This window comes from Zalophus californianus, chromosome 6, assembly GCF_009762305.2.
Source record: "Zalophus californianus isolate mZalCal1 chromosome 6, mZalCal1.pri.v2, whole genome shotgun sequence".
NCBI classification, from domain to species: Eukaryota; Metazoa; Chordata; class Mammalia; order Carnivora; family Otariidae; genus Zalophus; species Zalophus californianus.
This window is the reverse complement of record NC_045600.1, coordinates 65,088,301-65,101,060: the sequence shown is the minus strand read 5'-3', so window position 1 is coordinate 65,101,060 and position 12,760 is coordinate 65,088,301. Positions and strand designations below refer to the sequence as shown.

Sequence of the window (12,760 nt, the reverse complement as noted above, 5' to 3'; positions counted from 1 at the left end):
ATTTTTTAATTTAAAAAAATTTCTTCAATTTTAAAAAATATTTTAATTCCACTATAGTTAACATACAGTGTTATAGTTTCAGGTGTACAATATAGTAATTCAGCAGTTCTGTATATTACTCAGTGCTTATCAAGATAAGTGTGCTTTTAATCCCCTTCACCTATTTAACCCATCCTCCCACCCACCTCATCTCTGGTAACCATCTCTTTGTTCTCTATAGTTAAGAGTCTCTTTTGGTTTGTCTCTTTTTTTTTTCCCTTTGTTCATTTGTTTTGTTTCTTGAATTCCACATATGGGTGAAATCATATAGTATTTGTCTTTCTCTGACTGACTTATTTTGCTTAGTATTATACTCTCTAGATCTATCCATATTGTTGCAAATGACAAGATTTCATTCTTTTTTATGCCTGAATAATGTTCCATTATATATATATATATACCACATCTTTAGTCATCTATTTTTTTTAAAGATTTATTTATTTACTTCAGAGAGCACGTGCATGCGCAGGCAGGGAAAGGGGAAAAGGGGGGAAGGGGCAAAGGGTGCTCAGAGGGGAGCCCACTGCGAGGCTCAATCCTGTGACCCTGAGATCACGACCTGAGCTGAAATCAAGTCAGATGCTTAACTGACTGAACCACCGAGGCGCCCATATCCATTCATCTATTGGACAGTTGGGCTGCTTTCATAATTTGACTACTGTAAATAATGCTGCAATAAGCATAGAGGTGCATATATCCTTTCAAATTAGTGTTTTCATATTTTTGGGGTAGATATCCTATAGCACAATTACTGGATCATATGGTAGCTCCTGTTAATTAATTTTAATGCAGTTTCTAGATGTGAAACAACTATAACTGGGATATCATAAATTATTCTCATGTCATTTTTTTTGTTGTTGTTGTTAAAACTGCTGCTTTTGAAGTTTCTTTGGAGTTTTCAAAATTCTTAATAATAATACCCTTTACCTCCACAAGATGGAGTAAAAGTTCTAGATAGGAACTGTTAACCTGAAATCGGAGCTTGCTTTTTATATCAAATACCTTTGCCTGAAAATCTCGAACACTGATAGTATTTATATATCAGACTGTGGAAACAACTGAAAATTTATACAACTTCCCTGTGTGCCAGAAAGATTCTTGTCATTTAACATGGGAAATACACTCTTCTAGTGAAAACCTTTGCAGTGCCCCTTTCCTTTTACTGGGATATAAGAAACAAAAATAATCAGAAAGTCATGACTCCTTTTTATTATACCTTGGTTGTGGGAGGGGTGGATTTGATTGTTTGTCTGTAATGAGTAGTTACCATTAGGCAAAGGGATGGGCTTTATTTCATCTTAGTATCTTGTTCTTTACTTGGGCTTTGGTTTTTCATATCTTAGGTAAACTTTTACTTAAATCTAGGTTGTTCATGGGAATTTCTTACTAAACGTGTGTAGACTATGTGAAATCCAAGAAGACATCTTTGATTTCATTTGTTAAAAAATGGTATTGTTTTAGTATGTTTATATATTCATTGCTGTATGTATTATTTGCTATTTACTAATCTGTTTTAGGTTGCTACTATTTTTTTTCCTTATATCCCAGTTGCTTAGTACATAAGATTTTGAGACATGTCTATGTCTGTGATGGGGCGTTATACAAAGATTTTCTTTTTCAATTAAATGATTCTTATAAATAGTCTAAGTTAGATTTTTCTTTCCTTTTTTTTTTTTTTTATGTCTTCTGTACATATTTTTCTTTTCCTTCTTGTCACCGTTGACCAAAGTTCAGGGTTTCTAAATCAGTGTTGTCTCACAGAAATAAAGTATGAGCTACAGATGTAATTTTGGATTTTCTAATAGCCACATTAAAAAGATAAAAAGGAATAGATGAAATTTATTCTAATAATGTATTTTATATAACCCTATAAGTCTAAATTATTAGCATTTTAACACATAATCAATTTAAAACTATTCTGTATTTTCTTTTTATATATTAAGTCTTAAAAATTTGGTATATATTTTATACTTCTATCTTAATTCAGACTAGCCACATTCCAGATGATCAGTAGCCACATTGACCAGTATCAGCTGTATTAGACAGCATGTTTCTAAGTAATTACAACTCAAGTTCTTTACTAGTTTAGAGACGAAATAAGTTACTTAAGTTGAGATTATTACATGAAGACTGGTAGAAAATGTTTGCATATTGTCAGCAATATATCTCAGGTGGCTTCTGGCCCATGATTCCTAGAGTTATAAGGAATTCTGCTTTAATAAAAATGAACAAGGTTATCAAAATTCCTGACATTGCTAAATCTATACAGAATACCTTGGCATCTGAATTAGGATATGTTCATTATAAAAGAACCCTCGAACTTTGGTGGATTAAAATAACAAATACTTATTTTTTGTTCACGGTATTCCTTGTTTCTTGTCCCATGTGGATGAGCAAGGACGACCTCTCACATATCATAGTCACTCCCAAATTAAGGTTAATGAGGCCCCATCTCAACACATACTTTCACAGTCACTATGACAAGGGGCAAACGATTGTGGGTTATATTTTAAATCCTGTTTCATTGTTATGAATAAAATTTTAAGACTTTTATTAGGGAATATTTCATACAAAATCACACAAAGTTACAAAATACTGTAATGAACCCCCCACATGCATCACTCAGTTTCCCAGACAATATGCATCTTATCCCGGACATTATTATATGATCTATGCAAAAATATATCTAAAAAAAAAGTACCATAATTTTATTATCATACCTAACAAAATTAACAATTATTCTTTGGTAATATCTGCTACTATCTCTGTATTCAGTGTTTCCTAATTGTTTCAAAGACACATCTTTACAGTTGGTTTGTTCAAATAGGGATCCAAACAGTATCCATACATTGCATTGGTTGATACATCTTTTAAGTTTCTCAGTTTACAACAGTTCCTCTCTTTCCACTCCTTTTTTATTGCCATTTTTTGGTTGAAGGAATTGGATTGGTTTTCTAAAGAATTTCCTACATTTCTGCATTTGGTTGATTGTATTCTTGTGGTACACAATTTGATGTGGTTCTCTATCCCCAGTATTTCTGTAAACTGATAGATCTAGAGACTTGATTAGATTTGGCTCAATTGTTTGCCAAAATAAAAGTTACTTTTATGCTTTTTTTCCTCATGTGAATATAAATCTTAGCTCTGCGTAAATGGGTGTCACCCATTATCATCCAAATGTAATTTTGTTAACATTAGCTCTGTTTGGGTTTACTGGTCTGCTTTAACTTGTAAAAGGAAACTAAGACTGCTGAAAACTTATCCATGTTTTTCTTCTCAGTGGGATTTATTTTATCTCATGATTTGGGACACCATTGTCCAGTCTTCTGAGTCAAAGTATGAATATCAGTAGGAACAGGTTAGACTCTATCATGTTGAAACTAATTCTGTTGTCTTTTATTTGTGGATAAATGTTCACTTTCTTCAACATGATTAAGTTCAGCACAGAATGTTCTAATTTCCCAATTTTCAAGACTAAAATTTTCCTTATTTGCCTGGCTGTTATGCAAACAATGGAAGTGTTCTTGCCACTGTTATGCTCAAAATTCTTACCATTTTTTATTCCTTTATCATTTTGTGTTTTCTTTTACATGTTCCATCAGTACTTCAGTAATAGTATATGCTCTTCTTTTTCTTCTTTTTTTTTTTTAAGATTTTTTTTTATTTGACAGAGAAAGAGAGAGAGCACAAGCAGGGGGAGCAGCAGGCAGAGGGAGAAGCAGGCTTCCCACTGAGCAGGGAGCCCAATGTGGGGCTTGATCCCAGGACCCTGGGATCATGACCTGAGCCGAAGGCAGACACTTAACCACTGAACCACCCAGGTTCCCCTTAACTAGAATTTCTAGTAAAGTACTCTTTCCATGGTGATGACACAGCTCATTCAAAATAAAGTAACTTGTTAACAAAACTACTGGTTGAAAAATAAGAGCACACAGGGCACTTGGGTAGCTCATTAGTTAAGCGTCTGCCTTCGGCTCAGGTCCTGATCCCAGGGTCCTGGGATCGAGCCCCACATTGGGCTCCCTGCTCAGCAGGGAGCCTGCTTCTCCCTCTCCCACTCCCCCTGCTTGTGTTCCCTCTCTCGCTGTGTCTCTCTCTGTCAATTAAATAAATAAATCTTTAAAATAAAAAAGAAATTATAGTTAATAAGGCATAACTATTTAACTATCAGTATCTTTTGTTAATTTTTAAAGCAAGAGTTCTCAGATTTAGCTGTTAATATCTATTTATTGTGTTTTCTTCCTTTAGATGATATGTTATATAAACTATTTTTTACAGTATGGGGATGGGAAGGTAAGAGGAATTAAGTAAGATTACTGATGTATTTATCCTGTGAGGATATGAAGAGTCTATAGGAAAGACATAGTATTAGCAGGCTGAAATATAACATTGTATACTCTTTGTCAATAGACTTATTAATCAACTATGACAATTGGACATCTGTATATTTTGCATTCTTGTTTTTTGTGCCATAGAGGAAGATAACAAGGAAGTAAATTACTGTATAAAGGGTTTGAGAAAGTTGCAGGGTATGGTCTAATGTATTAGACCCAGTAATGTTGACCTAGATATCAAGAGGAGATTAAATTGTATTCAGTACATTTAATCTGCTAAAACCTAGAAGTTTAATTATTAAGAACATATCTTAGAGCTAAGATGATCGTAATATAGCCATGCTAGATAATTTCTCCACATAATTTATTTTTTGTTCATTCACTCACTTATTGATAGCCATATTTTGTCTTTACTATTTTTGTATTTATTATTTTAAAGATTTATTTATTTATTTTAGAGAGAGCATGTGCGAATGGGGAGAGGGGAAGAGGAAGAGAATCTTTGAGCAGACTTCCTGCTGAGCTCAGCCCGACGTGGCGCTCATTCCCAGGACCATGAGATCATGACCTGAGTGGAAACCAAGAGTCCGACGCTTAGCCAACTGAGCCACCCAGGCGTCCGTATAGCCATAATTTGTCTTTAGCTCACTATTCTTCAGAGTAAAGTTGAACCATAAAATACTGTTATTACATGAGGCGCCTGGGTGGCTCAGATGGTTAAGCGTCTGCCTTCGGCTCAGGTCATGATCTCAGGGTCCTGGGATCGGGCCCCGCATCGGGCTCCCTGCTCAGTGGGAGGTCTGCTTCTCCCTCTGCCTCTACTGTTTCCCCCTGCTTGTGCTCTCTCGCTCTCTCTGTCAAACAAACAAAGAAACAAATAAATAAATAATAAAATACTGTTATTACATGAAGGAACCCCCCAGGTCTAAGGCAAAAGGAAGGGGGAAAGATAAAAAAAAAACAAAAAACTTTTATTTTGGTTTTTGTGTGTTCATTTTTCTGAGAAAGGACAAAAAAAATCAAGCCTCACATGAGTGGGGCAGAAAAGTTTATAACTATATAATGGTCCAACTAGCTCTTAGAATTTATGTAAAAGGGAGTGCTATTATTATTGTAGCTTCTGTTATAATTATTTTTAAAAAATACAAACCATCAATCAACAGATCAGAATGTTAAGACTCTCTAAGAGTTTAAAAATTTATTTAAGGGGCACCTGGGTAGCTCAGTCAGTTAAGTGTCCTGCTCTTGCTCAGGTTGTGAGATTGAGCCCTGCGTTGGGCTCCACACTGGGCATGGAGCCTGCCTAAGATTGTCCCTCTGTCCCTTCCTCGCCTCCTTCCCCCTCTCTCCCTGTTTCTTTTTGTCTCTCTTTCCCTCTCTAAAAAATAAAATAAAAACAAATATTATGTTTAAGATTATGTTTGTTAGTGGAAGCAAGTAAGCATCAAGAGGCCTGGTTAAATAAATGGATATGTCTAAATGTTGGACTACTACATAACAATGATAAAGATGAGGTAGATGTACATACACAGAGAAGGAACTCTAAAATACATTATTACGTGAAGGGGCGCCTGGGTGGCTCAGTCAGTTGAGTGGCTGCCTTCAGCTCGGGTCATGATCCCAGGGTCCGGGGATTGAGTCCCGGGTCCAGCTCCCTGCTCAGTGGGGAGTCTGCTTCTCCCTCTCCCCTGCCTGCTGCTCCCCCTGCTTGTGCTTTCTCTCTCTCTCTCTGGCAAATAAATAAATAAAATCTTAAAAAATAATAAAATACATTATTCCTTGAGAAAAGTAAGGTACAAAAAACGTATAATGTAATGCAGTTCTTTAAAATTAAAAGGATATGTGTATGCTGGCATATGCAAAAATATTTTTCTAGAAGGACACACAAGAACCTTAACATGATTTTTATGTATTTTTTGAAGTTTTAATCATTTGTATCTACTACTTTAATTAAAACACATAAATATTAAAGGTACATTTGTGTGTAACAAAACATTGGAAGGAGGTCTTTAAATTTCGGGTGTGAATTTTGTCCTTAGAATTATTAGAAAAGGCATTAAGAATCTGTGTTATTTTCCTTGTTGTAGGAAATGTTATGGTTCTTGAACTGTCACTTAAAAAAGGATTACTTTTTCCTAGGATTTCCACTTAAACAGAGTTAATTTGGAAGAATCTTCAGGGGTAGAAAATTCTCCAGCTGGTGCTAGACCAAAGAGAAAAAACAAGAAGTCTTATGATTTAACTCCAGTTGATAAATTTTGGCAGAAACATAAAGGAAGGTAAGTAAGAAAAACATGAGTAAGTTAAAGGTTCACCCCTTATAAGGAAATGAAGATGTCATCTGACTTAATGAATTTGATGAAAAAAATCAAAAAAATCATGGTGGTTCTTCTACACAATGAGTAGGAGCTATAATTAGTCTGTAGGGATATATCTGTTTCTTCCCAGTTCCTAGGTTGTTTCTTGTCGTTTTTCAGGGGCCACTTCCCTTTTCAATAAGCTCATACCATATGATTTTGTAGATTTTACAGGTAGTCTTTCTAAATTGTGTTGTTGTCCCCACTGACCTTCTGCAAGACCATTTCTGCCTTTCATTAAAATAGGTTTTTGTGATAGAGAAACACTGAAGTGTAATCTTCCCTCTTTGTTCCATGTTTGCCTTCATACAAACAGTTTTAGATCTCTGTGGAGAAGAGAATACCTAAACATGAAAAACATTTATTTAAAGCACATTAGAAATAATAGTTAGTTGTGTGATTTCTTATAGGCAGATATACAGATCCCATTGCTATGTCCCCTTAAAGTTTAGGGTATTTCATGGTCTCAGTAATTGTTAAAATAGTTATCTAGTGGTCATTATGGCTAGAGAAATCATTCTAAACCAAAAAAAAAAAAAAAAAAATCATTTTTCTGAGAGAAAAAGAATGCTGCTCCTCAACAATTATGAAATAAAATGTTATTATTTTGAGTATTTCAAGTATTACTGTACCCATATATGTGACCAAGTCCTTGATATGGCTGTTCTTTTTGACCTCATTTATGTTTAAACAGAAGTAAGATAAGACTTGATTCAACCAGCTGGGTTTTTTGTGTGTTTTATCTTTTTATTTATTAACTTATTTTTTTAACATTGCCAAGTCACATTGCTTATAACAAGGAATTTGATTTTCTCTTCAGAGAAAAGTCCCTGTCCTCCTCTTTCTGACTGGCAATTTGGGTACAGTTATAATTTATTTTAAATAATTTTCTTCTCTATGGAATTTCATAGTCTATGCTTTTTGCCATAGTGACAAACTACAAGAAATTACATTTACATTTTTTCTAAAGGATGCAGGATATTTTAAAATTAATTTTAGGATTTATATTTTCTAGTAGAAAAAAGCTTAAGAAAAAAATCTTGGGGTGCCTGGGTGACTCATTCATTAAGCATCTGCCTTCGGCTCAGGTCATGATCCCAGGGTCCTGGGATCGAGCCTCTATTCTCTGCAGGAAGCCTGCTTTTTCCTCTCCCACTCCCCCTGCTTGTGTTCCCTTGCTCGCTGTCTCTCTCTCTCTCTGTCAAATAAATAAAATCTTAAAAAAAAATTTCATTTATGGAAGATTTGAATATTTTCTTTATACATTTAGGAACAATCCAAGAAGTTGAATAGTAAGAACTTTAATTTTTTGTTTGTAAGAATAGCCCTGACTAACTCTCCCTCTGAATGTCGTACTACAGTATTCTAGAAATATAGTAATAGTAATATGGGCACAAAGACACTGGCAGATAGTGTAGAGTAAAACAAGTAACTTAAATCTCTCTGAGCTTCAGTTTCCACATCAGTAAAATGTAGGTATGATAATTCTACCTGTTGCCCTGTTTCAGAAGGTTTTTATGAAGATGAAGTGAAATAATATAAAGAAGTAACTTACCCAGAGTCATCCAGTTATAATTGATAAAAGCAAGAATAAAGCCCAGTCCTGGAAGATCCCAAAAGGCTCTGGTCCTAATTATTAATACAGTGTACCTCACCAAGACTGTGGTTAGATTATATGAGAGAATAGAGAAACATTCTTCGCACTTTGTGTTTGGCATACAGTAAACACTCCATAAATGTAAGCAGTTAATGATGTCTGTTAGCCCTGAGATCTGAAAATACTGGAGATTTCAGGATCATCTAGTTCAACCAGCACATTTTAATATGCTCAGTGCTATGTTCTGCCAGCATAGAGTCTCTTGAAGCTGAGGTTAGCGCCTATGGTTGTCATATAAAACTGGACCGTGGTCTTCAAAATCCTCTCAGGGTCTTCTGTCATTTCTCTCAGTCTCTACTGGATGAAATGTGCTATCATTAATGAAGTGCTATCAAATGTCAGGGTAAAGGGTTTTTGATTGATTGCTGCTCAAAAATGACCTTTTCTTTATTAAAGAAAGAAAAGCTTCTGGGCTCTAAAGCTGTAAATGAAAAATGCTTAACGTTAGGAACCATTTTATGGTCAACATACACTTATTTAGAATTATTCAAGATTAGTGCCATGTGAAATTTTTTCTATCAAAGCTTCTCAATGATTGCAGATCACTTGTGTCTGAAGTCTATGGAAATTACTGCTAAGCCACACTCGCCTGGAAGAAGACATCAGGCTTTAGACCAACAAAACTGTGATCTGTGTTCTATTTTTACTAGCAGTGTTCTAAGATAATTAAGCTTACAGAATTAAAATTTTTTTTCACAGTTGCATGAAATATTTTTTAAATGCCATCTTTGTAATTATATGAACCTTCTGACCCTCTGTGTTAATTTGGGTGGTAATATTTAATTGATGTTTCATATACCATACCTTCTCTTCTTTTTCAGTCACTTAAATATTTTATTTTTTTTTCCTAACAGTGTATATGTGAAGAAAAATGTGATATGGTTAATGAAAATAATAGAAATAAATTTAAATTTGTTTAGGTGTATAAGAATTATGATATGCATTTTAAAGAAATAGTATTTATAATATAAATAGATATCCAAGGATATATGGTTATATTTATGCTAAATTTATGCTATATCATATGTTAAATATATTCAAATTCAAATAGGTACATTTAAATTAAAAATAAATCCTCATTGAGTATATTTCAGAATGCACACAAAATCAACATTTTAGTGTCATACTCATAGTTCCTTTTATTCAATACTGTTTCAGTCCATTCCCAGAAGTCGCAGAGTCAGTTCAGCAAGAACTAGAATCTTACAGAGCACAGGAAGATGAGGTTAAACGACTTAAAAGCATTATGGTAAGATTTCCTTTGCTTTCTTAGAATTACAGGGAAGCAGGACATCTGGAGAGAGAAAGAGATTAACTTGTTTTTTTTCTCATGAAAATTTGAAACCATTCATTGTTTTAATAAGAAGAGTATTCTCAACTTACATAAAAGATCTTTGTCAAAAAGAAACCTGAATAATGAGAAGAGCAAAGTGTTTTAAAAGAATCATCTGAACTTATGGTCTGAAAAAATATATAATGTGGCTTCCTTTTAGAGAGATATTTTCCAGTGCTGCTCATTCTACCACACTTTGACCTAACCCCAGAGTTCAGCTCTACCATTTATTACTACATGACCTGTGGCAAGTCTCTGTACCTATTTCTTTATCTGAAAATACTCGCTGGTCCTTCATCATCCAACTTATTAGACGGGTGGTGACCAGAACTTTTCTGTAACTGTCAAAAATGGATATGTTTGTTCCTTAGAGGAGAAGAACTGTTACTCTGGGTGACTTAAATCTTAGTGTTTATCACTGATCTTAGGAATATATTGATTTTTATGCTTCTGAGATCTTTTTTTCCTCCTCAGGGACTAGAAGGGGAAGATGAAGGAGCCATAAGTATGCTTTCTGACAATACTGCTAAGCTTACATCAGCTGTTAGGTAAGTAAGCAATATATGCTCTTTAAGTCTTTCTGTTGATAAGATTTATTTTGAACGTTAAAAACTTGGCTAATATTTTTATAATAAGAAATAGTAGGTAATAGCATAGACCTTGGAAAAAACTAAATTGTGTTTTTAACATGTTCCAGCTGATTTAAATTCCCTTTTTCATATAACAAATCATTTGCTTCTTTCACTAGTTAGAATTATATAATGGGGATATTTTTACCAAGAAGATAGTATTGGTGATAAAATAATGCAAGTTATTATTAATTTTATCATTGCTACTATTATTTTATTAACTAAAGGTTAAGTGCAATTTCTTTCTGATACTTATGAAATGCCTTCAAGAAGAGAGGAAATGTGTTTTAGATATATAGGTAAAATCGTATTTCCATTAATCTGACTATATTCTAAACCTCCAGATTTTGGAATCAGAAAGTGAAATGGTGGAATAATGATATTTAAGAGACAGATTACTTTAAACCAAGAAGCATTTCACCTATATTAAAGTAGTGAATACTGTATATGGTAAAGCTTAGAGATTAAATTCGGTTGATAGTTTAACTTGTCATCTTGTCACTTTTTTACTGTTCTAAGTTTCCTCAGAGGAAACACCCAGGTGTGTGTTTTATTAAGGTCTGTGTCATTTTCTTAGAAAATTTAATGGTTAATTTTCAATTTTTTGATACTTGTAGTTCTTTGCCAGAACTCCTTGAAAAAAAAAGACTTATTGATCTCCATACAAATGTTGCCACTGCTGTTTTAGAACATATAAAGGTAAATTTAACTCCCCCCCCCCACAGTATTAATGTATTCTATTTATGTCGGGTTTTATACTTTTTAAGATGATTTCATATTCCTGATCCCATTGAGGCCTCACTATAACATTATGAGATACAGTTACCAAAGGCAACATTATTACCTTCATTTTTTACAAATGAGGAAGCTTAAGAATCCAGAAAGAATAGTGATTTGCCAAGGTCACACATTCAGTAAATAGAAGTTAGAATCTGTGATATTTCTATTATGTTGCCTCAATATTGCCTCAATTCTATCTCTACACTTACTCTGTTAACAGTAGACCTGTGTCTAACCATCAATAATACAGAGTTAGACACCCCTTTTACTATAGTACTATCTAAAATGTCCATTAACTTTTAGTTTTAGATGAGTCTTTCACCGTTAAAGCTTCTGTCTCCTGTTGTACTGTGATTTTGAAAAAAGTAGATTGTATTTTCTATATATTGTTATAGCTCTTTTACCTCATTACTTTGTTCATGATTATCCCATATCAGCCTGACTTAATCAGTCCCTCAGTATTCTACTATCACTTATTCTCTGGGTGTGGAGCCGAATTTCAAAAACAGATTGACCAAACGCTAGAATATGGTTATTACTGACCCCTGCTTTCCGTGTGATATGTTACATTTGAAAAAGGAATGTAAAAAAGCTAAATACGCTTGTTGCCTGTCAAGGATGTTGATAACACCTTGAATTTATGGAAAGGGGACTTAAACATTTTTCTTTTTTAATGATCTAAAAAGTCATAAGAATAGGAAGGAGTTAGTACAGATGGATAATGGACATTGTGCAGCATGGAATTTAAACATAATTTCTTTTGTTCCACATCTCAGTATTGATATTTGCTATTTTCATGTACCTACAGGAATAGAAATAGAATAATTGTGCTGTTTATAGATAACTCCGCTGATGATATTTCCCTTCCATATGCAGCATCTTTGTAAAATGGGAAAAGGTTGCTCAGATCTGTAAACACCTGAGGTCATTGTCTCCTGTGGAGATAATGTATATAACCAGGCGAAATGTAACAGAGAGCTATATTGAGAATTCCCTTCAGTAGGAAAGAAGGGCTTTGCTTACAAGGTGAAGAATGAATCTAATATAAAAAGTTTTAAAAATTTACTATTTCAAAACAAAATATAAGTTCTAGTTTATATCTGTTAAATTGTAATTATATACTGAGGATCTTATGATCCATTAAACATTTTTAGAGTACTTGCTGTGTGCCAGGCAGGGTGCTAGGTGCTACATGCAAATACATAGACAAGAAGTAAAAAAACAAATTCTAAGAAGTTAACGACAGTTGTTAATAGTCCTATATGGGCTTTAAGATTTAAGCTGTTCTTTGGGTTTCCTTTGACTTTAGTTTTTTTTTTGTTTGTGTATTTTTTCATTAGTAAAGTTTATTCTTATATTTTACTTTCTGACCTCAGGTCTCATAGCTGTAAAACCAGGAATATGCCAAGCTCAGCTCCTCCATCAAACCTGATTTGTGTAACCCAAAGTAACTGATTATTGTACCTGTGGAAAGCACTCAGTTTCATCCTATTCATAAAACTTTACAAACATTATCCTGCTACAAATTTATATGAACATACTCCAGGTCAGAGACTAGAGCTTATGGTTTGGGAAAATTCTAGCTAAAGTAATTGACTTATTCAGTCATGTTTTTTGAAACTGTATGTTGT

General features: G+C 33.9%; 1 protein-coding gene across 1 annotated transcript in view; it reads left to right on the top strand.

Moving 5' to 3' along the window:
• Positions 1–12,760, top strand: part of SCFD1 (sec1 family domain containing 1) — a 100,646-nt gene that overhangs the window by 32,429 nt on the left and 55,457 nt on the right. Inside the window, exons 11-14 of the mRNA XM_027571063.2 lie at positions 6,513–6,652; positions 9,546–9,636; positions 10,195–10,268; positions 10,967–11,048. Of these exons, the coding sequence (XP_027426864.1) occupies positions 6,513–6,652; positions 9,546–9,636; positions 10,195–10,268; positions 10,967–11,048 (387 nt within the window). The remainder of the gene's footprint in view (positions 1–6,512; positions 6,653–9,545; positions 9,637–10,194; positions 10,269–10,966; positions 11,049–12,760) is intronic.